This window comes from Staurois parvus, unplaced genomic scaffold (genome assembly GCF_062004578.1).
Source record: "Staurois parvus isolate SC_StPar_1 unplaced genomic scaffold, SC_StPar_1.0 ptg000192l, whole genome shotgun sequence".
Lineage (NCBI taxonomy): Eukaryota > Metazoa > Chordata > Amphibia > Anura > Ranidae > Staurois > Staurois parvus.
Window position 1 is genome coordinate 11,575,010 of NW_028317988.1, and position 26,086 is coordinate 11,601,095.

At 42.7% G+C, this 26,086-nt stretch overlaps 1 protein-coding gene across 1 annotated transcript in view; it reads left to right on the forward strand.

Moving 5' to 3' along the window:
• The first annotated feature begins 5,665 nt into the window (after nucleotides 1-5,665).
• Nucleotides 5,666-26,086, forward strand: part of DYNC2LI1 (dynein cytoplasmic 2 light intermediate chain 1) — a 60,832-nt gene continuing 40,411 nt past the window's right edge. Inside the window, exons 1-6 of the mRNA XM_089677846.1 lie at nucleotides 5,666-5,822; nucleotides 14,265-14,382; nucleotides 15,899-15,933; nucleotides 16,610-16,679; nucleotides 23,319-23,407; nucleotides 25,356-25,542. Of these exons, the coding sequence (XP_089533972.1) occupies nucleotides 5,809-5,822; nucleotides 14,265-14,382; nucleotides 15,899-15,933; nucleotides 16,610-16,679; nucleotides 23,319-23,407; nucleotides 25,356-25,542 (513 nt within the window). The 5' untranslated portion in view covers nucleotides 5,666-5,808. The remainder of the gene's footprint in view (nucleotides 5,823-14,264; nucleotides 14,383-15,898; nucleotides 15,934-16,609; nucleotides 16,680-23,318; nucleotides 23,408-25,355; nucleotides 25,543-26,086) is intronic.

A 26,086-nucleotide genomic window follows, 5' to 3' on the forward strand; every position in this document is an offset into this window, starting at 1 on the left:
CCCTGAGCAACGCTGCATGGTAAGCCCGAGTGTAGCTCGGGGTTACCGCTCTTGGTACTGAAATCTTACCCCGAGCTACACTCGGGAATACGGCCAGGGAAGTTAAGGCACTGAGCAAAGACAGATTTGAAGTAGTAAAGTGTATTAGTTGGCATAATTGTCTGTAAGCAAGAACAACTCCCTCTCTCTTGGTGAGAAGCGCCACAGGCAACAGTAGTAGATATCCCGTCAACTGGGAAAGGGTAAATTCCTGTATTCTGGCCTACAGCTGTGTGTCCTGTGGTCAGCTTGGATGATGAGATTGTAATGCAATGTGTTCCAACGGTGTTGACTGGGAGAGCTAGGCCACAAGCTAGGGTAACTAAGTGTAATGTCCACAACTATGTGCAGGTAGATAGCAAATGTGAAGGAATTGTCAATGTTCTCTTAGTTAATGGATGTATGGGACTCTCTCACCCAATTAGCAGTGTCCAGTAGGTCTTAACGGTCCGTCTTTCTCTTCAGGTGGGGGCCCCCACAGACTCTCTGGTCCTTATTTGGCATCCAGACGGGTTTCCTGTTTGCAAATTGACTCACTGGGCAACGTAGCGCGACTGACGATCAGCAGGCTCTTTCCGCTTCTCCTCCCTCTCTGGCTCTGGCTCCGCGGCCTGGTTCAAAACTGCAGCTGTCAGCACACTTCCTCTTCTCTCGATCTCTCCTCTCTCACTTCCTGATCATTCTCTTGGTCTTTTAGTTATATATGCCCCCATTCACATGCAAGCTCCTCTGGGAAATGTAGTTCCCAGGTGCACTGTTCTTCAGTAAAGTCCTAGCGTACAAGTTCCACCACTGCCATCTTGTGTTGACTTCAACATCCTGGATTAGACATTTATAGCAGGATGTTACATATAAAATAGTATGGCTTATTATCTCTGAATAAAACTGTCCTGCTGCTTGCCAATTGTACACTTCTGTATCCTTTGCAGTATCTTACTTCTTGTAGTAAAACTCCCACCTGTTCCCCTTTGTCTCTATTTGGGCCTAACATTGCTTATTATAATTGTTCTGCTACTAGCGACTTTTACACTACACTGTCATTTCTGGTCACTTGATGCTTGTGGTAAAATACCTGCCTGTACTCTCTATGGTTGATCTACTAAAACTGGAGCATGCAAAATTTGGTGCAGCTGTGCATGGTAGGCAATCAGCTTCTAATTTCAGCTTGTTTAATTAAGCATTGACAAAAAAAACCTTGAAGCTGATTGGTTTCTATGCAGAGCTGCAGCAGATTTTGCACTCTCCAGTTTTAGTAAATCAATCCCTTTGTCTCTAGTAAATGTTTTGCACATTCTACCTCAGTGGTCTCCAAACTGCGTCCCTTTGCTAGCCTTTATCCGACCCTTGGGTAACTATTCCTAACACTGACACCAAAAGTGGGGCATAATTCCCCCAACTGACACCAGCAATGGTAGTCTATTCTTCCCACTAATATCAATGATGGGGCTCTATTCCATCCACTAACATCAATGATGGGCCAATGTTCCTTCCAGTGATAGCAATGATGAGGCACTAATCCTCCTCCTACTGACCACAAGCACTGTGCAATTGAACACCACACCTAAAACCTTGCTTACTCTCCTTAATGTTGGTCCTGAGACTTTTTCTACCCCCGCTGGCCACAATCCAGCACCCCTAAAATCTGAAGGACAGTAAGCTGGCCCTTTGCTTAGAATGTTTGGAGACCCCTGCTCTACAGTATCATAATTCTTGTAATAAAACCCCAGCCTGCGCCATTTGTCTCTTGTAGATTTGGGGTTAGTCTTCCTCATTAAAACTGTTCTGCTGCTTGCCACTTTTACACTACTGTATCATCTGCAGCCTTTCTTGTAGCAAAACACCTGCCTATACTCCTTTTCTCTAGTACATTTTGGCCAATTCACTCTCATTAAAAATGTCTTGCTGTTGACCAATTTTACACTACTGTATTATCTCTGGTCTCTTTGTTCTTGATAAAAGAAATAGAAATTGGCTGTCAGCAGGACAGTTATGCACCAGTGAGAACAGGAGCCTCAGCGAACTAACGGTTCATTTTTATCTCCTAGTCAATGTTGACCAATTACTGTATTGTATTGGGCCAGTCCTCCAAATCATTGGATTCAGGTGCCCCAATCACCTCCATGGACACAGGTGTATAAAATCAAGCAACTAGGCATGCAGACTGCTTCTACAAACATTTGAGAAAGAATGGGTCGCTCTCAGGAGCTTGTGAACTGGAAGAATTCACACACACCTAACCCTTCTGAGTCTATACAGATTTTAAAAACAAATTATGCCTATTAGGAAAAATAAGATCACCAGATTCAATCACCAATGGAAACCTTGAGCGAGCTGGAATGGCAGAGATGGAGTTGAGGATCTATAAAAAGTGATACGATCATACTTGACTACTACCTATACTTATGTATTCATACATTATTGAACGTACTTCTACTTTACCTTTCTTTTTTTTCCCTGCCCTTTTGGACGATGATCTGTGCTACAATGCTAATGTACAATGATTGCTGGTATATTTCTTTCTATATTTTTTTCTCCGCTTTTTGCTGTTTGGAATGGGGTGCTTAAAAAGATCTGAATATATCTATATACTCTGTACATATAGATGTTGAATGGACCATGTAGTTCTCTGGTCTAATCGTACACCTTTTTTCTTGTAATATGTAAAAATCCTAATAAAAATCTATTGTTAAAAAAAAAACATCAAAACAAAGCTCAAGGACTGGTTGCTGTCTCCTGGCTGCAAGTCTGAATGAAAATGCGTGTGGCCTGGCTGTGCAAGACTATAGAGGGACCCAAAACTTTAGCAACTCCTAAGGGGGGTAGTGCTAGAGAGAGAGAGAGGGAGAGAGAGAGACTGTATATCTATCTGTCTCTCTACATTAATACATGTCCCTCATTGTAGTGACACGCTTCTCATTCTTTTTTCAGTCATTTTATAGTTTAGTTATAGAAACTTCGTAGTTTTTTTAGTAGAAAATAGATGTTTTCTTTACAGCCCTAAAAAATGAATTTATTACCAGGATTTGTCCGTTAGCAAATCAAACCTGGGCAGGTTAGGGCTACTTTCACACTGCTTCACTGCAAAAACACATAGCGATTTGCCATGTTTTTGGTGCATTTTTCACCTGTGAAAAAAAGACTTGAACATTTGATTCTAAAAAAGGCACCAAAAACACAACCACGGGTGCGTGTTTGCTGCGTTTTCCTTTCATTTCAATAGAGAGGCATGTTTTTGGTGCATTTTTTTTTTTACCGCACCAAACATGTTCCAAAATCCACAATGAACTCGCAACTGACTAGCGTGAGGTGTTCCAGAAGATGTAAAGGTCGTGTGTTTTTCTTCTGCTTTTTAAACCACTTATCTACCAGGCACTTATACCCCCTTCCTGCCCAGGCTTTCAGCGCTGTCGCACTGTGAATGATAATTGCGCGGTCGTGCAACACTGTACCCATATGAAATTGTTATAATTTTTTTCACATAAATAGAGCTTTCTTTTGGTGGTAAAAAGAGCAAAAAATCTGATAAAAAAAAGTTTTTCTTTGTTTCTATTATAACATTTTGCAAACAGGTAATTGTTCTCCTTCACTGATCTGCATTGATGAGGCAGCACTGATAGGTGGCACGTATAGGCAGCACTGATGAGCTGGCACTGATGCTGCTGTACTGATGGGCAGCACTGGTGGGTACTGATAGGCAGCACTGATGGACACTGACTGGTGGCACTGCTGGGCACTGACTGGCGGCACTGCTGGGCAGCACTGATAGGCGGTACTGATGGGGGGCACTGCTGGGCTTTGGTGGGTGCCACTGCTGGGCACAGGTAGGTGGCACTGCTATGCACTGATGGGCTTTGGTGGGTGGCACTGCTTGGCACTTGTGGGTGGCACTGCTGGGCCCTGATGATCAGTGCCGATCTGTTTTCTGGCAATTTCCGGTTATCGCTGTGACAGCGTGAGGAAAGGGCAGCCGATAACTGGTAACAACTGCTGGGGGTGCGCGGGAGGGCGTGTTCTGGGAAGACGTCATATGACGCCCTCCCAGAACTGGACAAGTGCGTTGTAGCCGTCATTCAGCTATAGCGCGGTTGCCAAGTGGTTAAATGAAAAAACGGAAGGAAAACTGATCAGTGTGTGAAAGCAGCCTAAGGGTCCTTTCACACGGGCGTTCCGTTTTTTTTTCATCAGTTCAGTCACGTTTTTTCCAAGAAAAAATGGATCAGTTTACATCCATTTTTCTTCAGTTTACATCCATTTTTCTTCAGTTTACATCCATTTTTCTTCAGTTTACATCAGTTTATTTTACATCCTTTATCAATGCAAAAATGGACCATATGTCTGTTTACATTTGTTTTTTGTCTGTTTTTCATCCGTTTACATCCATTTTTTGTCCGTTCTGGGTTGTTTTTTACAGAAGAAAATAGGGTCCTTTCACACGGGTGTTCCGTTTTTTTCATCAGTTCAGTCACGTTTTTTACAAGAAAAGATGGATCAGTTCATATCAGTTCACATTAGTTTACATCTGTTTTCCATCAGTTTACATTCATTTTTCATCAGTTTAGATCAGTTTTTTTTACATCCTTTACCAATGCAAAAACGGACAATATATCCGTTTAAATCTGTTTTTTTCATCCGTTTTTCGTCCACTTACATCTAATTACATCCGTTTTTTTGTCTGTTTGTTTTTTTACGGAAGAAAAATAGGGTCCTTCCTCATGGGCATTTCCTTTTTTCATCAGTTCAGTCACGTTTTCTCCAAGGAAAAACATTAGTTTTTCATCAGTTCACATCAGTTTACATTCATTTTCTATCAGTTTACATCCGTTTTTCATCAGTTTAAATCAGTTTATCATCAGTTTACATCCATTTCCATCCATTTTCTATCAGTTTACATCCATTTGTCATCAGTTTACATCCGTTTTTCATCAGTTTGCATCTTTCTTTTACATCCTTTTCCAATACAAAAACGGACCATATGTCCGTTTACATCCGTTTTCCATCCACTTACATTTGTTTTTTGTACTTTCTGTGATTTTTTTTTTTACGGAAGAAAAATAGGGTTTCTTCCATTCAACAAAATGGATGTAAACAGATGATCATCCGCTAGTCCATCCGCTTTCATCTGTAAATGGACAGATGAAAAATCAGCACGCCCATGTGAAAGGGGCCCAACTCATTCCTACTGAAGAGAAAGCAGGGCCTTAGCAACGCTGGAGCTGTGCATGGCAACCAATCAGCTTCTATCTTAAGCTTGTTCAGCTAAACTTTGGAATTGAAATGTAGAAGCTGACTGGTTGCCACCCACCTGCTCCAATTTTGATAAATTCTCCTCATAGCCTGGGCGGGAGATATAAAAGAAAACCTCCACACAGGGGCGGACTGACCATTTGGAAACTCGGGCACTGCCCGAGGGCCCGGGGTCAGTGGGGGGGCCCATAAGATGCCCCTGGTACCTTTTTCATAGGCTTTTTTGATTTTGGGCAAGGACACAGGGGCCCCATGATCCCCTATTGCCCGGGGGCCCCATGAGTTGTCAGTCCGCCCCTGCCTCCACCTTTTTCTCAACATCTGCTAGAGAACAGCTTTGCTACTGGCCACTTCGGTAGTAGTACATTACAGAACAATCGCGGCAGCCAGCAGGGGGAGAACTACAATGCCCGGCATGCTTTGTTCCTCGAATGTCATCACTGTGCGCTGGAAGGACGTCGTTACTATGGTGACGGGAGAGTCGCTCGGAGCCGTCGCATCCCGGAGTGTAGGGGTATAGGAGCTATGCCTCGCTCCAGGTACCGGGGTACTAATACTAGAGGTGGGGGAGGGGGTCTAGTGGTCGATATGAGGCCTCATTGGCTGTCTCAGCAAAGTTCACACGTGACCTCTATAATGTAATATTGTTATCAGTGGCTGCCAGTGGTGGACAAGTCACCAAAATCAGTGGCAGCAGCCAATCACGTGACAGGACCGCAGGCAGCTGCAATCTGATTGGTTGCTGTGAGCTCTGACGCTTTTCGTGTCACAGTTGATGTGTCCAGCGCGCCATTATACAGCTGATTTACATCTATGTGCCACAGGAACGCAGCGCACTGCAAAACATGCGCTGACACCTTCTGGTGCCGTTCATTCTGTCACCGCCCACGTTCATCATCGCGGCCACTTAGGCAGTTGTAGGGATCACGTTTGTGCGTGTGGCACGTTTTCTCAAAAAGGGGCGGGGACTGCTTTTAAAGCGTTTCTCGTGCGTAGGGCAGCTCGCTGAAATGAATGGACTACCCTACAGGCAACGCTGAGGACCGCACACACGCTCCGAGCCTTACCTGAAAGGGTTTACTGCCCCTCTGAAAGGCTGAATGCTCAGAGTCGCCCCCTAAAGCCTTTTAGGCCTCATGCACACTTAAAGTGTTACTAAACCCACAACAGTAAAATCAGTCTGTAGATGCAGTAAAGCATGCTTTGTATACTCACTGTGGAACCTAAGGGGTTAATCCTCTGCATTGCGTAAAAAGGCTGTTTGATCCGGACTTGTCTGATCCTCCCCTTCTTCTACTGTCCCCAATTCATCTGCTGATAGTACAGAGCTCTAGGAGACACTCTGAACATGCTCGGTTTGGTGTGTATTGATAGTGAGTTTTTCATTTTCTTTGGGAGAGTGCATGTGATCAGCACAGGGCCAATCAGCACTATCCAGACAGAGATCAGGGGTTCTGCATCCTCCTAGAGCTGAATGAAAACAACTCCTACAAACTTTAACCAGTGCTCTGCTGAACACTGATAGAAGTCAGAAGACTGCTATATACTGATGATGATGGTATTTAGCAGTTTATATTTACTAAAATAATTGCATTACTGTGTACTGTAGGAGACCAGATATAGTGAATGCAGGGTCCGGGGAGACCAGATATAGTGGATGCAGGGTCCGGGAAGACCAGATATAGTGACTGCAGGGTCCGGGAAGACCAGATATAGTGGATGCAGGGTCCGGGAAGACCAGATATAGTGACTGCAGGGTCCGGGGAGACCAGATATAGTGGATGCAGGGTCCGGGAAGACCAGATATAGTGGATGCAGGGTCCGGGGAGACCAGATATAGTGACTGCAGGGTCCGGGGAGACCAGATATAGTGAATGCAGGGTCCGGGGAGACCAGATATAGTGAATGCAGGGTCCGGGGAGACCAGATATAGTGAATGCAGGGTCCGGGGAGACCAGATATAGTGACTGCAGGGTCCGGGGAGACCAGATATAGTGAATGCAGGGTCCGGGGAGACCAGATATAGTGACTGCAGGGTCCGGGGAGACCAGATATAGTGAATGCAGGCTCCGGGGAGACCAGATATAGTGAATGCAGGGTCCGGGGAGACCAGATATAGTGACTGCAGGGTCCGGGGAGACCAGATATAGTGACTGCAGGGTCCGGGGAGACCAGATATAGTGAATGCAGGCTCCGGGAAGACCAGATATAGTGAATGGGTTTTTTATTTTTTATTATAAAATTGAAAAAAAGAACATTTTGAAAAGAAAACTATATTTTATACTTTCTGTTATAAAACATGCCAAAAAAAAAAAATCATATTTCTTCATAAATTTAGGTCAAAATGTATTCTTGGACATGTCTTTGGTAAAAAAAATTCCAATAAGTATATGTTAATTGGTTTGCTTCTACAAATGATGGTAAATACTGGAATTTTTTTTCTTTTATACTAATAATGGTGATGATCAGTGACTTATAACGGGATTGCGATAGTGGTGCGGGCAATCTGACACTAACTGATACTTTGTGGGAACTACTAACTGTCACTGACACCACCAATGACACCAATACAGTGATCAGTGATATTACTGTTTCTTTATTGTACATCACGGGACACATGCTATTTATGACTATGTGGAGTTATAGGCCACCTATAGGTGAATGGACACTGTCCGACCAATCAGAGAGGAGGTCCTCCATTATAACCCCTCTTTATACAGGAAGTACTTCAGTTTTTTCGACAGTGTCTGTAAGGTGGATGGTCACTGAACGTGTTGCTGTGCTCTTGGAGCATACCTGAAAGTCCAGAACGGTTCCATTAGAGAATCAGGGACTTTAATCGGATCCATTTGGAAAGCTGTGAGCCAAAATGGATGGTACCTGAGCCTCGCTGGATAAGGAGAAGAATCCTCAAGGTTTTGCCTGTAATGTAGCCTTACGGCGCTGGACCGCGCGCAGATAGAACCCTGTGCAGTTTAAATCTGCCCAAGGTGCTTCCAGCAGGGTGTTAAATGGGCCCAAGGCAGTGGCCCCTCAGCATGGGGACTGAGTCCTTGAAGGTCTGTATGACAATGCTCTCCGTGATGGGTGAAGGTTGGTGCCTGACGGAAGCCAGGTACCTGCGGCGGGACTGGTAAAAGATCTCCTCCTTTTTTTCTCTCTGTAAAGAGAAACAAACAAAGCTCTGTTGTGACTTTGAGTTTGCATCAGGGGGAGTGCTCGCAATTGTCCCCGAGATGTGCTTGCTGTTCTGTTTTCGACCACTAGAGAGGGTACAGCCGGCGTGCGTGCATGCGCAGTCGTGGCCAGAAACTGAAGTCGGCCATACTTATCTGGAGGCCAGGACACACGTGGGCTGCTGCTGCTGGGGAATCTCCTGTGGCCAGGACACAGAGCGGGCTATTCGGTAGGGGGACGTGAATACTCCCCTGAGGGGGGAAGGTGGACCAGTCAGTCAGTAGGTGTTTCATAAGGCAACATTTGCATTGAGTGTTTGTACTTCAGTACACTACTTGCATAGCTATATCTTGAGATCTGTGTTTACTAGTGAAGGTGCACAGGTTTGCACTGAAGTGATGTCTTCCAGAAAGCATAGTGGGGGGGGCTGCAGCAGGAAAGGGCACTAGTGTACCACCGTTGGGTCCTGAGGAACCTAGCCCGAAGGTCCTCTGTAATATCCTCTCCTGACAGGCCAGAAGCGACTGGGCAGTCTGAGTCGCTGTGTCTATCCGGCATTGTGGCTGCTACTGGGACATCTGCCTCAGCTTATGTAACCAAGGATGATCTAGTGGGTTTAAAAGATACGTTTGCTGGGACATTGCATCAGTTTCTCAGGGGACTAAGAAATGGGATAGATCCCTGTCACTAGAACCACCAATGCTGGAGCAGGAATGGGTCTAGCCTGAGGATGAGGAAGAGCTGGAGGAAGGTCAGGAATTTCTGAGGAGTCACAACCTGAGGAGAAGGAGGTGGTCTCTGGCTCCCAGTACTGGAGATGTTTAGTCCAGGAGTTCACTGATATGGTAAGGTCTGGATTCGGACTTCCTCCAATAGAAACCTCTGAGGTTACTTATTCTTCCCTGGGCTTTTTGAAGCCTTTGCAGAGTACTCACGCATTTCCGGTGCATCCTCTTTTGGAGCAAATTATGTATGCCGACTGGGATCACCCATTCAGGGTTCTTGTACTCCATGGAACAAAAGCTTGTTAAGAAATGGGGGTTGCCTGTAGTGGATACAGCTGTTTCATCCCTGAATAAATCTTTAACATGTCCTGTGGATAATATACAGGTCTTCAAGGGCCCAGTGGATAAGAAGCTGCAGTCTCTCTTTAAGGCTTCCTCCTCCCTGGCAGGTTCTGCACAGCCAGTCTTTCTGACCATATCAACCAATGAATTGGAGGACCATCAGTGCAGGGGGAATGGTTGGTCGAGGATTTGGAGGATGTTTCACGGATGATACTCTTAAGGACTCAATTCAGCAAATTTCTCACTTGGCACTCTTATCAGTACACATGTGCAGGGTTTTGTAGCTGAAGAGTTAGCCAGCAGAACTACCATGCAAAAAATTGTTGGCAGGTTTTCCTTTTCATGGAGAACGACTGTTTGGGGAAGATTTGGACAAATATATACAAAAGATTTCAGGGGGTAAGGGTACTCTTCTACCCTCTAAGAGGAAATCCAAACCCCCTTCTTTTAAAAGTGTCAGGGGCTTCAGTTGCTAGGCCCTCATCTACCAGGCAGTCATTTCGCCACACACAGGTCCCAGCCTCCACAGGTAGATCTCAGAATGAAAACCCAAGGAGGCCCTGGGTGCAAAAGTCATCTAAGTCAAATCCATGGTGCGCTCCCTTATGAAGGGGCGCCACCTACTTGTTCGGATGGGGGGAAGTCTTTTGAATTTTGTTGCCCCGTGGAGGGCTATAATCCAAGACAAATGAGTCATTTCCATGATTTCTCTGGGGTACAGGCTATAATTTTTGGTATTTTCCTTTCCTGAGATCCTAAGTTTCTAAGATCAAATGTACCAATAAATCCAGAGAAAAGAAGAGCTTTATTTCAGGCAATCGATTGCCTATTGACTCAAGGAGTGATCATGGAGGTTCCAGTGGTTGAAATATTTCAGGGGTTTTATTCAAACCTGTTTACAGTCTAAAAACCAAATGGGGATGTAAGGCCCATTTTGGATCTCAAGGGGCTAAATCAGTTCCTAAATGCCCGATCCTTTTGTATGGAATTGGATCGGTCAGTAGTGGCCTTCCTACAGGGGGGAGATTTTTTGGCATCCATAGACACCAAGGATGCATACCTGCATGTACCAATATTCATTCCTCACCAAAGATTTCTGCAATTTGCAGTAGGGGCTCATCATTTCCAGTTCATACCACTACCTTTTGGGCTGGCCACAGCTCCCAGGGTTTTCACAAAAATTCTTGCTCTGGTGTTGGGGCTACTCAGAACTTGGGGAGTATCGGTCACAGGTTATCTAGATGATCTCTTGCTCAGAAATTGGTCTGTACCAGATCTGAAGCAGGATGTGGTCCTTACGATTCAGATCCTGGAACAGCTGGACTGGGTGTTTAACCTCAAGAAGTCGGCCCTGGAACCAGTGCAGAGCCTGGAGTATTTGGGAATGGTCCTAGACATGGTGCAGGCAAAGGTATTTCTGCCTCCAGGGAAATGTTGCGCCCTGAGGAACAAGTTTTGCAGTTTGAAGACCAAGAGGTATCCTTCAATTTGCCTCTGTATGAGATTGCTGGGGAAGATGGTGTCCTAGTCCGAGGCTCTTCCCTATGCTCAATTCCATTCCAGACTGCTGCAAAGGTACATTCTGTCTGTTTGGAACAAAAATATTCCGGCCCTGGATTACTGCATATCTATATCTCCAGAGGTGCAGTAGAGCCTGAATTGGTGGTTAATAAAACACAATTTGGAGAAGAGAAGATCTTTTTGGCCAGTGGTGTAGAAGTTGGTAATCACTGATGCCAGCCTTTCAGGTTGGGGGGGGGGCATTCTGGAGGAGGCCACAGTTCAGGGAACATGGCTTCCACGGGAAAGGGTTCTTCCCATCAATATCCTGGAACTTCAAGCCATGAGGCTGGCTCTAAGGTGTTGGACATCCAGGCTTCAGGGTTGGCCTTTAAGGATTCAGTCCAACAATGCCACAGCAGTTGCATACATCAACCACCAGGGTGGTACCAGGATTCGAGCTGCTCAGAAAGAGATTAACTACATTCTGACCTAGGCAGAGAGATGTTCCAAATCTGTCAACAGTGTTCATTCCAGGTGTGGAAAATTGACAGACTTATCTCAGCCGCCGACAGTTGATTCCAGGGGAAAGAGTTTTGTATCCCAATGTTTTCAAGGAAATCTGCCAGCGATGGGGTTGTCCGGATGTAGATCTATTGGCATCCAGGTTCAACAACAAGGTCAGTCTTTTTGTGTCCAGGGTAAGGGACCCTCGCGTGGCAGGGGTAGACACCTTAGTGATTCCTTGGAGCCAGTTCTCACCGATTTATGCCTTTTCTCCAATCCACCTGCTGTCACATCTCTATTCCTGTAATTCTGATTGTTCTGGCCTGGCCCAGGAGGGCCTGGTACGCGGACACAGTGAAGATGACAGTAGATGGGCCGTATCCGATGTATCGGCCAAACTTGTTGTCTCAAGGTTCTATATTGCAGATTCTGTCAGTCATCCCCATCATGTTGAGTGCTAGAAAAGGAAGTTTCTAGTAACATTTATTACAGAATGAAGGCTTACATTGCATGGTGTGAGGTTCACAAATTGCACCCACGAAAGTATGTGATTGGCAGAATTCTGTAATTTCTTCAAACAGGGTTGCAGAAGAATTTGGCTGTTGGTACCATTAAGGGCCAGGTTTCAACATTAGCTATTTTTTTCCAGAGGCCCATTGCGTCTCACTCTTTGGTCTGCACTTTTTTACAAGGAGTGATGTGTATGGCTCCTCCTGTCAGGTTGCCTTTGTGTCCTTGGGACCTGAACTTGGTTTTGGAGGTTTTGCAAAAGCTACCATTTGAACCTACTGGAGAGATTCCACTGGTCCTGTTGACTTGTAAGGTGTCGTTTCTAGTGGAAATCACTTCTACGAGAAGGGTGTCGGAGCTGGCAGCTCTGTCTTGCAGAGAACCATTTCTGGTTTTGCATCATGATAAGGTGGTGTTGCTTCATCCATGCTTTTTACCAAAGGTGGTTTGTAGCTTTCATCTCAACCAGGACATCATTCTGCCTTAATTCTTTCCTAGGCCACAGTCAGCAAGAGAAAGATCTCTGCATACCTTGGATGTGGTACGTGCTGTAAAGGTCTTCTTGAAGGCGACTGCACAGGTCAGGAGGTCAGATGCTCTATTTGTGCTGCTAGAGGGGCCTAAGAAGGGGCAGGCTGTATCCAAGGCGACAATTTTTTTTCATTGGATCCGCTATATTAGCTTGAGAATTCACAGTATTTGTTCAGTGTGGAACAAATGTTTTTTTTCACTGAGGATATGAGCACGCTGGAAAATTTATGAAGTTTGTGTTAGAGTTCTATATATTTTTCGTCACAAATTTTTGGGACATTGGACTTTAATTTGGGACTTTTGCTTGTTGGACTTTGATATATAATTTTTTACATTTTTTATTATTTGTATTATTTGCGCTGTGTCACTTTATGAGTATATTCATTCTCCCAGGAGACGAGCTGCTTGAGAGGAGATATTATAATACCTCAATGGTGATTTTGACATAAGGAGCAAACTATTCAGTCTCAGGGAGTATAAGAAGAGACGCGGCCACTCAATGAAATTGGAGGAGAAGCGGTTTAACCTTAAACTGCGTAGGGGATTTTTCGTTGTCAGGGCGGTAAGGATGCGGAACTCGGTTCTGCAATCAGTAGTGTTAGCGAAAAATATTGATAGTTTCCAAAAACTTAGATGGGCACCTTAGCAAGCACAATATACAGGGATATGGGACTGGTCTTTTAACATGAACACACATCCACATAGGTTGAACTGGATCGACTGGTGTCTTTATTCAACCTTGCCAGCTACCACCTTACCAACTGGAACTATGTTAAGTTAATACAGAGGGAATGATCATTTTGTTTCTTTTCCCTGCTAAGCAGGGAAAAAGAAACCAATCGATGTTTAGTGAAAGGCAACACATATTAACACTTATGCACACATTTATGCCCTGATTGCTCTTAGATGTTAACCCTTGCTTTAGTACAGTAAGAGTGTATGGTATTATCGCAAATCACTGTATTAGTGTCACTGAAGGTGTCATTTAGTCAGTTCCTACAAAGTGTCAGTTAGTGTCAGATTGCCCTCCGCGCTATCACAGTCCCACTATAAGTCGCTAAAAAAAATTCCATTATATGTGGTCACATGATCCCCTTGTGTCAGTCAACAGCAGTTGCAGGGGAGAGGGGGGAATGCGGACAACGGGCGGGTCATGGGAGCCTATGGGTGATGTCACCGCTTCCAGATTTCCATGTTGTTATCAAGCTCTCTATCTACTGAAGCTGCCGCCGGCTGACACGGGAATCATGTGATCAGACTGAAACGTGTTGAAAATAAGTAAGTATACACATCTTTCTCACACAGGTTAGTCAGCAGAGGTGTTAGGTGGAGGGAGAGGGCATTTTTTAGACTAGTTAGGTTTATGCTGGAATGCTACCTTAATGTTTGCACATCAAAGCCGCACATAGCTTCCGTTGGAATAAAAACTGCTTTGTTCCAGCCCAATACCACCACACCCCACCCAGATCTGCTGATGCGTTTCGCCCCCTAGCAGAGCATAATCATAGGGCAAGAGGATGTGGGAAATGCTATATGTGTATATACTATATATTGCCGAATATTTTTAATAGTTAAAACTTTTTTTAAACTAAAATGTTATCTGTGATTTTCTGACTTTTTTACTTTTGTCTTTAAAAATGTAAAGACAAGATTTCTGCTATACATAAAGGTTACTTTTTTTTTTATCAGTGATAATCTCTGGGACCTTGCAGTAGCAGAGGTGCAGAGGAAGGAAAATTCTGAAGATGACACTGAGGCATCTGCTGATTCGGAGAGATCTGTATTCTTTATAGGCAACAAAAATGGGGTAAAGCGATTTTACAGCTGTCCTGTTCCAACCGTGTGCAATTTATATGGTTTTTCTATATTACTTTAACATGACCTTCGGAAGCGTTGGTCTACTTTCCCACTGATACGTAGCAAAATGTATTTTTGCTGCATTTTACCCTGTTTTTACCACATTTGCTGTACTTTATTCAGAGGACACGTGACTCAAAAACCACACCAAAAATGCAACTCGGGTGTATTTTTTGGTGCATTGTTTTATGCGTTTTTGTCATTGATTTCAATGTGAAGATGTGTTTTTGGTGCATTTTTTTTATCGCACCAAAAATGCAGCAAGCAGGATTTTAAAAAATGAACTATACCCACAACAGCTCAGTGTGAAGCGTTTCATAGGAATATATGGTCACACATTTTTCTTCCGCTTTTTTTTAATGCAAAAACGGATCAGTGTGAAAGCAGCCTTAGTGTCAGCACGTGGATCACCTGCTGGTGGCAGTGTGCTTCTCAGATTTGTAGTTCCAGTGGTCACCAGCAGGTGTCTCCAAGCAGCCAACAGATCCCAAGCAGATTAATCGGGTTTTGGCTGCTTGGAGGGTATTTAGTCCCTTTTCTGCTGTTACACTTTGCTTGCTGCCAGATACTGCTAGGCATTATCTTGTTCCTGCTCTTTGGTCATGCTCTCTGCCTTGTTCTTACTACCCCGTGTTCCTGATCCCAGTTTTGTTTATCTTGGTTTCCTGTGCTTCCCATTAGTATATATTGTATATAGTTAGTTTGATAGTTAGTGTTTCTGTTATGCTGTCTTTTAGTTAGGTATTTTGTCACTGGGTTTGTCACCAACAAAAATTTAGGGGTGCCAATATTTTTATATTGTTTGGTTCCAGGTTTCTAGTGTATCTACACAAATTTGGCCATCCTTGATGCTGATTCATGACAAGTACAACCACTTTTCAGTTTTCATTAAATTAGAAATATAGGCAAAACATACAGGGGTTAGATATAAAAATGGAAATTTATAAGATTTGCAGGTATGAAAGTGGCGACATGTTTCGCATTGACAGTGTAAGTAGTGTTATATTCTTTTGCTTCTGCTGTGTGATGAGACTCCTAGCTAACAGGTGGGAAGACTCACTTTCATCAATTTCACACCTGCAAATTATGTAGTGTTTCGATTTTTTTTTTTTGTCCAACCCCTGTAGACCTGTATTATGTTGTACGGTGTACCCCAGCAGCACAGGACATCACGGCCATAATGTGCAGAGGGGGTCAGCATATTGAGCATTAATTCACCTTTAAGGTGACCTTACTCTTTTTAAATAACAATTTACTTTGCAGAAAATACTTAATCATGTGCAAAAATAAATAAACAATCCAGACTTTTCTATGCTCCATATAAATCACAAACATTTTGCTAGCCAATAGTCGCAAACTAATTCCAAATTTGTGTATAAATACAATCGCCATTTCTTGTGATACTAAACTATATTCTGGTACTGCATTCCTGCATTATTTTAATTAATTTTATGTTTCTATTCTAGGGAAAGACAACGATTATTCTTCGTTGCATTGACAGGTAGCAGTTAATATACTTTTTTTATGTTCAGTACATTAAATATAACATATAGTGACGTTCTTTGTTTCAGTTCAAATTCTTAGGCAACAGGTGAAGTTTTAGCAATATTTTAACAGGGTTTCTTATTTCCCTTTACCACCCATTCAAAAATATTCATTGTTTTACAGTGCGCAATAGCTGAAATTTACTTACACAAGTAAATGGCTCTTGTGAATGACTTTAGTAGTGGCTGATCCACCCCCATCCCTCACTATGTTTTTTTTAATGGGGGTTTCAATCAAAGACAGGGTGTCTATAAGGAAACACATTATGCTGTGATCTCTCTTTACAACCTGTAGTGCTCTAGGAATTCCTTGTCAGGGAAATACCCTGTATGAAATGTTTATTTGAAAAACAGATTTACTATACATAGTATACAAACAGATGTAGCACATTAGTTTACAAACTTTAAAAAAAATGTAGTAAAATTTGTCTAAACCCCTTATAGTTTCCCTTTATATATGTAGCTACAGTATATTTAAATAGCTAGTACATTTCATGTAGTTACAGTATTTTTGTTTGGTAAGTTTTAATTATGTGTATCTATTCAATAAATCTACATAGCCAAGCTGCTTATGATCTTTATCACCAGCTGTAGAGTATTTATCAAGACTTTTTTGTTTTGTTTTGTTTTAAGAGATGAAGCACCTAAACCAACCCTAGCATTAGAATACACCTTTGGTAGGAGGGCAAAGGGGCACAATACGGTAAGAATCAATGGCAATCTTCAAATGCCTAATATGCTTGCAGATGCACTGCTGTCAATAGATGTTAAATCCTCAGTTTTGTTTTCATGAAGGCCTAAAGTGTTTGTAAACCTCCAACATGAAATATGAACAAAGCATATCCCTCTATAGTGTGTACTTGTCTCAATAAAGAGCACTAAGTGTCATTTCTGTCTGCTGCTTTGTTATTTTGCAAACAGCATGAATCATTTCTCACAAGTGTTTCTGACACCAAGAGAAAAATAGTGACAGAGGAGGGACCTCCAGCTGATTGACAGCCTCAGCTCTGTTCCTGTGTGAAGGGGGTGTGTCCCTTCCCTCCAATCAGCTCTCAGAGCTCTCCTTACTGAGCTCTGCAGAGTTTAATGTCAGCTTTCCATCCCCTTTTTTTTCTGGAAGCTCAGATAAGCTTTATAAATTCCAGACTTTGAACAGATGTAGAGAAGAGAAGCCAGGGCATTCACTTCACTGGGTATATACTGTACAAGGGTTTACAACCACTTTACCTCTAGAATCACCTCCTTCCCAGCCAATCACATCGCTCCCCTTCCCCACTGGAGTACCTGCAACTGAATGTTAGCTGTGTTTTTTGTGTGATAATACTGAGTTTAGAAAAAGTCTTCAGGCTGATCATGTGATGACCGGGTTGAGAAAACGTAAGTGCTGCTCTTTGCAGCACTGATGCACTGTCACATAATACTGTGCCTTCACGATATTGTCTTTTACTGATTGTCATTTAACCTCTTTATGACTGAGACACAAATATATGTGGCGTAAGGCTAGGTTCACTCCTATGAGTTTTGCAGAAACACACTACAGTCCATTTAACATGATTTCCTATGAGCCACATTCATATCTGTGTGTTTTCAAGCAGTGCGTGTTTTGGAAAGGGTCAGGGACTCTTTTGCCCAAGGCAGGTTGCATTTTTGGTTCCATAGACTTCAATGGAAGCATAACCGAAACACCTTAAAAAGACAGTGGTTACGTTTTGGATGCACTTTTGCTGGTTTCGCCTATATGACAACAGACACCTCCCAAAACGCATTGGGATAACGCATCAACCACAACCTGCATAGGTGTAAAACTAGCTTTAATGAATATATGTCTCTATCTATCTATCTATCTATCTCTCTTCCTGTAGGATAAGGCCTCCATTTCTAGGTCCACATCTTTCCTGGTAGTCAGACCTTGTTATTAGTGTCAGCTGTGTACAGGCCTTTATACAGTTTAGGTCCATATATATTTGGACACAGGCACTATTTTAGTTATTTTCAGGTATTTACCAAAACATATTCAAGCTATAGTTATATAATGGATAATTATTATTATACAGGATTTATATAGCACCAACAGTTTGCGCAGCGCTTTACAAAATGAAGGTAGACATTACAGTTACAATACAATTTGGTACAAGAGGAAACAGAGGGCCCTGCTCATTTGAGCTTACAATCTAGGAGGAAGGGTTGAGTGATACAAAAAGTAATAGCTGTGGTGGGGATGAGCTGATGGAGGAAATAAATGGCGGGTTACTAGGTAGAAGCAGCATAGGCTTCTTTAAAGAGAGCTTTTCAGGGATCGTCTAAAGGTGGATAGATTAGGAGACAGCCGGACAGATTGGGGTAGAGAGTTCCATAGAATGGGAGAAGCTCGAGAGAAGTCCTGGAGGTGAGCATGGGAGGAGGTGACACGGGAACTAGAGAGCAGAAGGTCTTGGGAGGATTGAAGAGAGCGGTTTAGTTGATATTTTGAGACCAGGTTGGTGATGTAGCTGGGGGCAGAGTTGTGGATGGCTTCTTAAGTTGTTGTTAGTATTTTGAATTTTATTCGTTGAGTGAGTGGAAGCCAGTGGAGGGATTGGCAGAAAGGGGTAGCAGACACTGAATGGTTGGTTAGATGGATGAGCCTGGCAGAAGTTTTCATGATGGACTGGAGAGGGGATAGCCTATGTAAAGGTAAGCCAATGAGGGGGAGTTACAGTAATCGAGTTGAGAGATTACCATCGAGTGAATTAGGAGCTTTGTGGTATCATTGGTTAAAAAGGGGAGTATTCTGGAGATGTTGCGGAGGTTGAGGCGACATGATTTGGACAGGGATTGGATGTGGGCCTGAAAGGATAGTTCAGAATCCAGGGTTACACCTAGCACCTTGGCATGCGGGGATGGGTTGATAGTGGTGCTATTGATCCTGGCTGAGAAATCAGGGGAAGAGGCACATGGAGGAGGAAATATTATGAGCTCAGTTTTAGATAGATTGAGTTTTAGGAAGTGGAGTGACATCCGGTCTGATATGTTTGTTAGTAAATCGGTGATACATGTGGAAACTGATGGGGTGAGCTGAGGAGTAGAGAGATTTGTGTGTCATCAGCATAGAAATGGTATTGGAAACCATGGGAATCTATCAGCTGACCGAAGGAAGAAATGTAGATCGAGAATAGGAGAGGTCCAAGGACAGAACCTTGGGGGACCCCGACAGTAAGAGTAGGAGAGGAGGAAGTGACACTGAAGGTGCGGTGAGATAGGTAAGATTCAAACCATCGGAGAGTATAGTCACGGAGACCAAGTAAATAGAGTTTTTTGAGGAGGAGGGGGTGGTCAACTGTCTCAAAGGCAGCAGAGAGGTCCAAGAGCAAGAGTACGAAATAGTGACCATTGGTTTTACTGGTTAGTAAGTCGTTTGTGAGTTTTAGGAGAGCAGTTTTTCTGTGGAGTGTTGTGGGCGAAATCCAGACTGAAGGTTATCGAGAAGGTTATTTTAAATAAGGTGGCAGCTCAGCCGGTTGTAGATTAGACGTTCAAGGAGTTTGGAGGCAAAAGGGAGTAAGGAGATGGGTCTTAGGTTGCCAAGATTGGCGGGGTCCAGTGAGGCTTTTTTAAGTATGGGGGTGACTAGCACATGTTTTAGAGAGTTAGGGTAGATGCCAGTAGAAAGGGAGAGATTAAAGTTATGAGTTAAAGAATGAAGGATAGAGCCAGAGGGTGACCATAGTATTTGCGAGGGAACAGGGTCAGGGGGCAGGTGGTTAGGTGGGCTTTAGAAAACAGTTTACCAACCTCCTCTATAGTAGCTGGGTTAAACAAGGGAAGTATATATTGTGCAGGTGGACAAGGAGTTTAGGGTGAGGGAGATATCTGTACAGTGGAGATCTTGTCACGAATTGTATCAATCTTATTTTTGAAGTGATTAGCGATCTCCTGGGCAGTGAGTGAGTTAGTGGGTGGAGGTAAAGAAGGACGAAGTAGAGAGTTAAAGGTAGAAAAGAGTTGACAGGGATTGCGTGAGAGGGTGTTGCTGATAAAAGAGGTCTGTTTGGCAGTGTGGAGACAAGAATTGTATTTTTGAAGGGCAGAATATAGGCTGAACATGCACACTCTCAGGTTTCATTTGAGGGTATGTACATCCAAATTGGAGGAAGGGTTTAGGAATTACAGCTCTGAAAGAGTAGCCATCCCCCCTTTTTCAAGGGACCAAAAGTAATTGGACAATTTAATCAAAAGCTGTTTCATGGCCAGGTGGGGGCTACTAATTTGTTATTTCTTCATCAATTAAGCAGGTAAAAGGTCTGGAGGGGATTCTAAAGTGTGGTATTTGCATTTGGGATCTATCGCTGTGAACTTACATCATGTGTTCAAAGGAGCTGTCCATGCAAGTTAAACAGGCCATTGTAAGGCTTCAAACAAAAATGAAACAAATCCATCAGAGAGATAGCACCAACATTAGGAGTGGCCAAATGAACAGTTTGACACATTCTGAGGAAAAAAGAACGCACTGGTGAGCTCAGCAACATAAAAAGGCATGGACCTCCACGGAAGACAACAGTGGTGGATGATTGCAGGATCTTCTCTATGGTTAAAAAACAACCCATTCACAGCATCCAGACAAGTGAAGGACACTCTCCAGGAGGTGGTCGTATCATTGTCAAAGTCTACAATCAAGAGAAGACTTCACGAGAGCAAATACAGAGGGTTCACCACAAGGTGCAAACCATTCATAAGCCTGAAGAATAGAAAAGCCAGATTAAACTTTGCTGAAAAACATCTAAAAAAGCCAGACCAGTTCAGAAAAAGCATTCTTTGGATGGATGAAACTAAGATTAATCTGTACCAGAATGACGGGAAGAAAAAAAGTGTGGAGAAGAACAGCTCATGATCCAAAGCACACAACGTCATCTGTAAAACATGGTGGAGGCAATGTGATGGCATGGGTATGCATGGCTTCCAGTGGCACTGGGTCATTGGTGTTTATTGATGATGTGACAGAAGCAGCCGGATGAATTCTGCAGTCTTTAGAGATATACTGTCAGCCCAGATTCAGCCAAATGCAGCAAAGTTGATTGGACGGCGCTTCACAGTACAGATGGACAATGATCCAAAACACACTGCAAAAGCAACCCAGGAGCCTTTGAAGGAAAAGAAGTGGAATATTCTGCAATAGATGAGTCAGTCACCTAATCTCAACCCAATTGAGCATGCATTTCACTTGCTGAAGGCAAAACTAAAGGCAGAAAGTTCCACAAACAAAGAGTAACTAAAGACAGCTGCAGTTAGAGCCTGGCAAAGCATCAGAAAGGAGGAAACCCAGTTGTTGGTAATGTCCATGGGTTCCAGACTTCAGGCAGTCATTGCCAGTAAAGGATTCTCAACAAAATAATAAAAATGAACAATTTAATTATGATTATATTGATTTATCCAATTACATTTGAGCCCCTGAAAATGGAGGGACTGTGTATAAAAATGGTTGCAGTTCCTAAAATTTGTTCAACCCCTTGAATTAAAGTTGACAGTCTGTAACTTTTGACATAAAAAGGCTGCCTTTTGACTGCAGTTCAAATACACCTCAACAGGACATGCTGTGTCCATAGGAACGCAGCGCAACACAAAGCAGGTCAAACACAGTCTCTCAAAGTCAATGGGTTTTTCTTGACCTGCATTTCATGTGCATTCCAGAAGTGCATCAAACGCAGGAAAACAACACCCACCAATCTGAGCCCTTAGAGATCAAATGTCAACAACAATGTAATATGAGAGCCCATCTACCTATTCCATTCAATGTGTATCTTATTAGGGATGTCTTTGCACCAAATATTTTTTAGTAAATTTATATAGGAGATTCTACCATCTGATTGTAATGTCTGTGACCATAAAGATAATTACAAAAAACCTCCTGCGCTCACAAGGACTCCTACCCTATAACCATAAGCTGCTGACACTAAGCTTATACCCAAAATAAGTGAATAAACAGTGCAAAAATTATGAGTGCAGCGCTAATTAGTATCTAATAGAACCGTAATACAATATATACTCAATCCCCAAAATAAATCCAAGATACTCAATACATATACAGTGTCATGCATGTATTCCCTCATGGGGAATAGCTCGTGCAAAAACGTGAAAATAAAGTAATATATACTATAATAACATATATACTAATAATAAACAGTGCCACACAAAAAGTGCACAAAGGAATAAACGATAGTTCAAATACGAGAAAAGTCCAAAGTTAATAATAATAATAATACTGATGATGCTGTGCTTAATGATGAACTTCACACTCCACTCTTCATGCAAAATTATGTGCAGTGTACGTGATGCACACGTGACAATCCTTAACAGCCAAAATGCCCCCTCACCTCCTTCCTTAGACCCCAAGGGGCCAGCACTAGTTGCGTCACGCCCACTTCGTGACTTCATCAGGGTCTCTGATGAAGTCACGAAGTGGGCGTGATGCAACTAGTCGGTACGTGGGGAGGAGCTTCCGGTAATCGCGGTGACGTAATTTCCGGCGTGGGGGCCATATTGGAACAACCTGTGTATTACCCATGCAGTACACCCATAGCATGTGGTAGGAGGCTGGAAGATTCATCGTTTTGTGAGTGGAAATCTACTTTTTATACCTATTACCAATAAAATTACTGGTTGCACTATGGAGGGTCTCTGCTTGTGTCTTACTATGACCCTGGGAGGAGCTGGCTGCTAAACTGGAGGACGCTGGAGGAGGAAGATATTTTCTAGAGAGTGATCCATACTGATAGGATCGTGTGATCCTGAAAGCGTGCTGGCCCCTTGGGGTCTAAGGAAGGAGGTGAGGGGGCATTTTGGCTGTTAAGGATTGTCACGTGTGCATCACGTACACTGCACATAATTTTGCATGAAGAGTGGAGTGTGAAGTTCATCATTAAGCACAGCATCATCAGTATTATTATTATTAACTTTGGACTTTTCTCGTATTTGAACTATCGTTTATTCCTTTGTGCACTTTTTGTGTGGCACTGTTTATTATTAGTATATATGTTATTATAGTATATATTACTTTATTTTCACGTTTTTGCACGAGATATTCCCCATGAGGGAATACATGCATGACACTGTATATGTATTGAGTATCTTGGATTTATTTTGGGGATTGAGTATATATTGTATTACGGTTCTATTAGATACTAATTAGCGCTGCACTCATAATTTTTGCAATGTCTGTGACCAGCTTTACAGATTGGATGAGATGACAGACAGGAATGCTTTCTTTAAATAGAATAAATTCACTAATATACAACATCCAAGTAGAAATCATTTTTAATGAGCAGCTGAAACGTTGGTGTAATATTAATTCATTTGTTTTCTTTTTAAGCCAAAGGACATTGCTCATTTTTGGGAACTAGGAGGGGGACTATCTCTAATGGATTTAATAAATATACCCATCACCATTGAGAACATTAGGTAAGTGTTGCAATGCTTATGCAATTCTTATGGAAGTAGGGCTACTTAAGGTCTGTAGACATGACTTCCATGCCTTCCAGGAAGCTCTAAAGCTGCAAAGGTGAACTGGGAACAAGGCTTTGCCTTTCATTTCCCTCCTACTACATTCTATAGTGATGTAGGGGTCTGTGGGAGGAACCACAAAGCAAAGGTGAACTTGTATTTATTTATTTATTTATTCATTACAGGTAATTACCATCAGTTTATGCAGCACTTCACATACTGTACATTCACAATAATCCCTGGCCTCAAAGAAACTTACAGTCTGAAGATACTATCTCACATTCACGCACATACTAGGGCCAAATTTAGGCTTACGCTAATAAACCTAGAAACATGTCTTTGGAGTGTAAGAGGAAACTGGAGTACTTGGAGGGAATTCATGCAAGCACAGAGAGGACATGTTACTTCATACAGATAGTATCCTGGCTGGGATTTGAACTTAGGACCCAAGGCAGCAGTACTAACCACTAAGCCACTGTGTTGCCCCTTATAAATGTTATTTTCTTCTACATACCTTTTGATCCCACGACCCATAGACTTGAGATTAGAGTTGCCCAGAGGGCAGTTTTAAAGTATTCCCCCTGAACAAGGAATTGTTGAATGAGTAGGGTTTTCAAAATATGCCAAGATATGACATACATGCTGGCTGCCTGCTAACATCTGCTGTACTGAACCCATTACATGCCCATACTGAACCTGTTACAGTGGATATGGGTAGGCTGCCGGGATATTGGTTACACAGCCCTGTCATTGGTTATGGTTTTCTAAGCTAGAAGCTGCTATGCCTGCTGCACCTTTAGGCTGTTATGTGCTATCTGATCCTTCAAGCCCCACTGCAGGATCAGTGGAAACATTTTTTTTATCTACAGTATATACCCATTTTTATTTACTTTAACCCGTAGTCATGTGACATTGCAGCCCCGTGTCTTCTCTCCTGTCTACGTTTTGCTTTGGGTCCACCTTTAGGTGTCCACATCACTGCCTGTGTGGTTTGGACACTTCCTTTTGGATGGCTGCCAGCAAAGTCCTCTCAGGAGAGAGAAAAGGAGTGATGTCATCACAGGAGGTCGGTTGGGAGCCAGTAGTCTCGGATGACAAGCAATGCTGGATTAGCAGTCCGCCGCACCGGAACAGATGGTGGGAGGGACCTAGATGGGGGATTTAGATGGGGGAGTACTGCTGGCTTCACATGGTAAGCGTTAAAAAAAAAGAAAGTAGGAGGAAATCTTCCAAAGTGAGGAGAATTCCCCTCTTGGACATATAGTCAGGTCCATAAATATTGGGACATCGACACAATTCTAACATTTTTGGCTCTATACTTTTGGTCCCTTAACAAGTGGGAGGCACATATGCAAACTGTTGTGATTCCTACACCGTTCACCTGATTTGGATGTAAATACCCTCACATTAAAGCTGACAGTCTGCAGTTAAAGCACATCTTGTTCGTTTCATTCAAATCCATTGTGGTGGTGTATAGAGCCAAAAATGTTAGAATTGTCGATGTCCCAATATATATGGACCTGACTGTATGTTCTTGGCAAAAGGGTTTCCTTTGAAAGATATTCCTTCTCCTTTTGCAACAAATCTAAAGTCTTGGATTTCTCCTCATTTTCTCCCAAATAGGGACAGCAATGAAAAAAAAAACTTGACATCCTTTAATCCTTTCCCACTCTATCCAAAACTACAGAAAAGAAAAAATAGTTTGGTATACGTACATTTTAAAACATGCATGGTATTCTGTAGCGGAGTGTGAGCAATATAATACAGCAGAAGGTGGCACTCCAGTTTTCTCCTGTCTTTCTTATCACAATGCACAGTTGATCATTTTAAATGGGTTCTCAGCTTGTCATTGTTTGTGTTTTATAAACTAAACCAATTTTTACTTTTCTTTCTTCTTTTTTTTAAGGACATTTTCTATAGTACTTGTTCTTGATCTTTCAAAGCCCAATGAACTGTGGCACACAATAGAGAAGCTCTTACCAATTACTAAGAACCACGTAGATAAAATTATAGCTGATATTGGGAAATCCAACTCTAAGGCAGCCAATCAGATTGTGCAAAATGTCTGGAGAAGTTTTCCAAATAACCATCCGGTATGTATATAATCTGATGAAGACTTCTTGGCTTGAGATATACTGTATGTATTAGGCATTGCTTTGCATGCTACAAAGGAGAAGGGTAATTGCCTCCAGCATTGCTTCTGTTCCTTCTTGCTGGAGGCCACCATTTTGTTGATGCCCAGAGCAGTCACTTACTTATTAAAAACTCTCCTGCTCACTTTGGTCTCAAAAACTAAATGTCACTTTCTGTAATTTTAATATGTACATTTCCAGTCTTTATTGTATGTCTTGGCTTAGCAAGAGAGGAAGGCTGACAGAAGCTTTACAGTTCTGAAGAGAAAATCAGGGATATAAGATAATACACTGTCCTTTGTAAGTTTTTTTGCCTCCCTGGTAGAAGAGTTTGTCTTGTCACCTCTTCTGCTTTTGTTTTCTCCCTCTAATCTGTGTTCTCTCAGCACTGTCTGAATCATTCCTTTTTGCTTTCTTCCCTCTTCAGGAACAGTAAGCCTCAAAGCTGTGAGCTGATCAGCCTCTAGTGGTTCTGATGTTAGGCGTAGTGCCCATATTAGAGAGC